Below are 4,715 nucleotides of genomic sequence, written 5' to 3' on the forward strand. Positions count from 1 at the left end.
TGGAAAGAAACCACGTCCTAGTACTGAACCTGTTTACAGTGGGGGAAACCGCTACGATTTTCCGCTTGACAGCGAGTTCAACCGTCATACTTACACCGATTTAATCGCTGGGTTTGTAAAAAATACTCGAAAGATTTTGCTGTGGCAAAATTTTCACGATGGCTGCTTAAGTGGATGTCTTGGTACGTCTGCCCTTTACAGCTCTACTCCTTACCGCACTTGGGGGATTCGACCAGACTATGATAGCTTTGTCCAGTTTGTCCAGGAGAAGTGGAACAAGGGATGCAATGTATATTCCCTTGCATGCGACGTGCAACTGGGATTTGGAGTGTTTTTCATGAAAGATTTTGGGACTGACCAATTCATTTTGGCTGGCACATCGATTGTTCAAAAGAACGAAGATTTTAAAATCACTGCATGTGCTACCCGTGACTCGATATTTTACGTTGTTATGACGAAGGACACAAAGGAATTCAATGGCAAAGCACAGTCATGGTTCACAAGCAACACATGCAGTGACGTTCAGATTCAAATCCAAAAGGGTTATGATGAAGAAAAAGTGATAACTGGAATCTGCTACTCAGTTTCTCTTCGAAAGTATTTTGTGGTGATGACCGAGGAACCGTCGCAGTCGCAGGAATTTGAATGGTTCAGTACCACCTCTGACTTTGAAGAATGGATTCACAAGAAAAATAAAGAGTATTCTCCAACGATTACATTTATAGTTCCTGTTGAAGGCAAAAATCTAGTGGTAGTTACTCAAAATAAAAATTTAAAGATGACAAATTGGTTTAGGAATGTCCGTTTGAAATGAGAGCGAGAGCGCGTTCAAGATGCATGGGGTAGGCGAGTAGTAGAGAATCATTTACCTGATCTTTACTTTTAAAAATCTAGATATTTTCCTTCAGGTTCTACCTGTATTCAGAGGACAAAGCAATTACTAATTATGAGCCTTATTCAACGATCCAAGCTGAAAGCCGCCATTCTACGATAAAACCAAGCGAGATCGTTTAGTTTTTAACATTTGGAACTGTATTTCAAACCTGACTAGGTTCAGGGGCGCCTTACGACCAGTTTGTTGAAAAATGTATTGTTATACCCCAGTTGATGAAAGTAAATGTCAGGAGTTTGTCAGTGTTAACGGGAAAAAATGATCTGTTCCTTTTTCCCAGCGAGACACAAAAGAAATTTGCCAGCTAGCCAGCTATATATGGCTAAGTAAAATTGGTTGGTTTCCCAGCTAGGAATTCAATTAATTAGAATGAATATCTGACTGGTTTTATAAAAAAGGGAACCTCCTAATGCTGGGACAATTACTTGGCACTTTGACATGCCCCCTCCCCCCCTCTCCCAAAGTAACTTTGATTTGGTCTTACAAGTGCCAGCTTACAACTAGATCATTGCTTAGAGCCTGTAGAATTTATACAAGCATCTCTTGACGGAGTCCCCCCTCCTCCTCCCCACCCCCCTCCCCCCCTCCTTGGTTTTAGACCGCACCATCGGCTTGATGCGCCTGTTTTCAAGCGAAAATATAAGGAGGCATCTTTTTTAAAATTCAGTCAGATATCAGAGCACAATTGAGTAGACGGTGGCTAAACAAACTTGCTCAAGAAAACGCCATCCAGGCTGAGGTTCGCATAGCCCACAGCATTCAGTTTGTTTTCATTTCACCCTGATTATTATCAGAGCTCAATTGAGCTGACGGTGACTAAACAAACTTGCTCAAGAAAATTCCAATCAGCTTTGGATTTGCATTGCTGACTGCTCAGATAGTGCAAGAAGTACTAAGTAGAGAAGAGATGGTTGTGTTAGAGCTGTGTCTTACCTTTTATTGCCCTTTAAGAACCTTAACTTCTGGCTCAGTCTGACCAATCTGAGAAAAAAAATGTGAATAGTAAGTATTGTTGGTCACACAGATATTAGTTTTCCGTATTAATATTAATAGTGGCAGTTACTGGCCAATGAGAGTCAGGTCAGTATAGTTACATCCTACAGTCGAGGTTGTCGTCTGGATATTCCTAAATGCTGGGGAACCAGCGATCAGTGGTTAATTATGCATGCCAGTTAGAAGCTTTGGAATAACCTCAGTGACGATTTTTAATTAATAGATTCTGTAAATGTTTTTAAATCAAGAATTGCGAGGCAACTTTTTTAAATGTAAGTCAAAAGTATTTCTTTAATGTTTTGTTATTTTATGTATGATTATGACTTTTTTGTTTGATCTACCGTATAGGAAATTAACACTCCATGGAATTAACGCAAATTATTAAAATTCGGGTTAATTTAAGTCGCGCTAATTATGTTGAGCGTTATTTTTTTTACGATGTTAATTGCAGCGTTAAAGGGGAACTGAAGGCAAAAAAATAAGCATTTTTTGTTTACACTTTAGACCATGCACAATAGTGTTTTCAACTTTTTTCTGGCATATCCGTCGTTTTTCTACTTAAAAAAAAGTTTTAATCCGATTGTGGGCCATCAGCATTGCGGCTCAGAATGGAGGAGCCAGCGGTCATTTTTGCAGCTCATGGCGTATGATATGGGGAAGACATGCGAGAACGCTCCATATAGAAGCAGTGTTTAGACTGATGTTTCTCGTGAATATTGAGTCCGCGAAGAAATAGCAAAGCAACGAAGAAAATATCCACAGCAGCACTTGTATTTACCTTGTTTCTCTTGATTACGAAAATATCTGTTCCCCATATCATACGTCACAGCAGGCTGCTGATTTAGTTTTTGAGCCCGCACTGAAACGACCGAAAAAGCGGTAAAAGCCCAGCTTCGAACGTAGTTTTCTCGCAAAAACCAGGAAACGAGAAGAAATAACTCCACAAACTTAACTTTACTTATGTTAGGCTTTCCAAAAAAAATGTTGGAAAAATTGCTGATTTTGGCCTTCAGTTCTCTTTTAATTTCCGTGCTCTTAATTTCCATTGTTTCTGCCCGAATTTTGAAAACTTTCCAGACATTTATGACACCTAAAAAAACAATAAAATAAGGTAGATCCTTTCTTTCTTTCCACTAACCCCTACATTAATTAGAATTTTGAGGAATGTTTTATTGACCAGAGGCCGGTTCCTGAAAAGTGCAATAACTCTATTCCAGGGATAAATGTGCCGGAATAAGGCACATTTATCTCTGGAATAGAGTTGTTACACCTTTCAGGAACCGGCTCCAGAGGGCTCAGTTTTTTTCAGGAACTTTTTTTGCATCCAGTCACGACCAACTGTGCCTTAATTGCGTTAATTTCCTTTACTGTGAAATTCTACTTCCCCTTTCGCATTAATTTTCTTTATTCGAAAGTCGTTTAACATATAATATTCGTGTTACTTTAAGTCGCGTTCATTTCCAATACCTTAATTTCATGCAGCGTTAATTTGCTATAATAAGGTATATATGGAGATAGTTACCCTTGTAGGAAGTTGAAATAAAGTATATGAAAATATGTATGTTAGGTGATTAAATATTGTCAACAGTTCAATGAAATGGATAACAACATTAAGTTACTAACAGAAATGCTACTGGTACTCTCACTTACATTAACATCTCAAGCCACTCAGGCCTATCTGTAAAAATGTCTGCAAGATCCACCAAAGACTGAAACAAGTGATGGTCCATATTTACCAAAAAGTAAGTATATAGACAGATTTGCTCACCTTTCTTTCACTTGTACTCGTAGTGTCCAGAGTCCTTCCCATACCTCATCTCCAGATTCTGTCGGTCTTCCAAGATGGCGGGAATGTCAAATCCCCAACCATGGGTCAACGCTCTCTGTCAATTGCCCGTGCGCCGGGACGCTGGGGTGCGGTTTCCAAATGCTTTGGCGAATGTTCAAACTTGATCGGGGGAAATGGTTAATAATCCACTGGATTACGCAAATCGTATAATTCTCTTAATTTTTTTTTTTCGATCTACAAAGGAAAATATTACATAATAATATTTCAGCTTCTATGAGCTTCGATAAATACGGACTACAGCGCTTAATTTCAACAAATGTCACATTTCTGTGACGATATCCAATAGATTAAACAGCACTCAACCTTCGGAACCACAGGTTAGTAAATCATTCTCACCGCATACAATTGCTCTGGCACGGGAATGTTATGGGAGGATACCCGCGACTGCCATGGCAAAGGCGTGTGAAATGTAGGTTACAGCATCAACCACCACCGGGGGTGGTGGGAGGGGCGAAACTTTACCGTGACTTCACCGAACTCTGTTGAACTGACCACGAGGCGACTAAAATTGTGATATTTGAAGCGGAAGCCGAAATGCATTATATTGCTAGCGCGCAGGTACAGAACGATGGAATTTGAAGAACTTGAGCCTTTCCCGTGCAACGGGCTAATTATATATGCAGTGAGAATAGTAAATCATTCTCACCGCATACAATTTCCCTGGCACGAGAAGCTAAGTTATGGGAGGATACCCGCTCCCTGCCCTGCCCACTCTGCTGTCAATTCCGGAAAAGGGGGCGAAGGGAACGGAAAACCAAAGGACAACATTCTCATAAAGAACCTTACCCTTTATTTCTTTCATTACTGAGAAACCCCAACCCGTCATATGTACATCTCCGGGTAATCTATACAGCAGTCTCTAAATTATCGGGGTGTACAACCGGGGTTACCAAATCAGAAGCCACTCTGGGAAATACGCTTTCCAAAAATTAATTGAAAGAGATGCGTTAATATCCGATCGATGCGTGTAACTTTTCGCGA

At 40.1% G+C, this 4,715-nt stretch overlaps 1 protein-coding gene across 1 annotated transcript in view; it reads left to right on the forward strand.

The window, feature by feature from the left end:
* The window catches only part of LOC137967595 (uncharacterized), a 61,020-nt gene extending 57,628 nt beyond the window's left edge, over positions 1-3,392 (forward strand). The window contains exon 5 of the mRNA XM_068814111.1: positions 1-3,392. This exon is cut by the window's left edge and continues 31 nt beyond it. Within this exon, the coding sequence (XP_068670212.1) occupies positions 1-814 (814 nt within the window). The 3' untranslated portion in view covers positions 815-3,392.
* The last annotated feature ends 1,323 nt before the right edge of the window (positions 3,393-4,715 follow it).

Source organism: Montipora foliosa, chromosome 8, assembly GCF_036669935.1.
Source record: "Montipora foliosa isolate CH-2021 chromosome 8, ASM3666993v2, whole genome shotgun sequence".
Lineage (NCBI taxonomy): Eukaryota > Metazoa > Cnidaria > Anthozoa > Scleractinia > Acroporidae > Montipora > Montipora foliosa.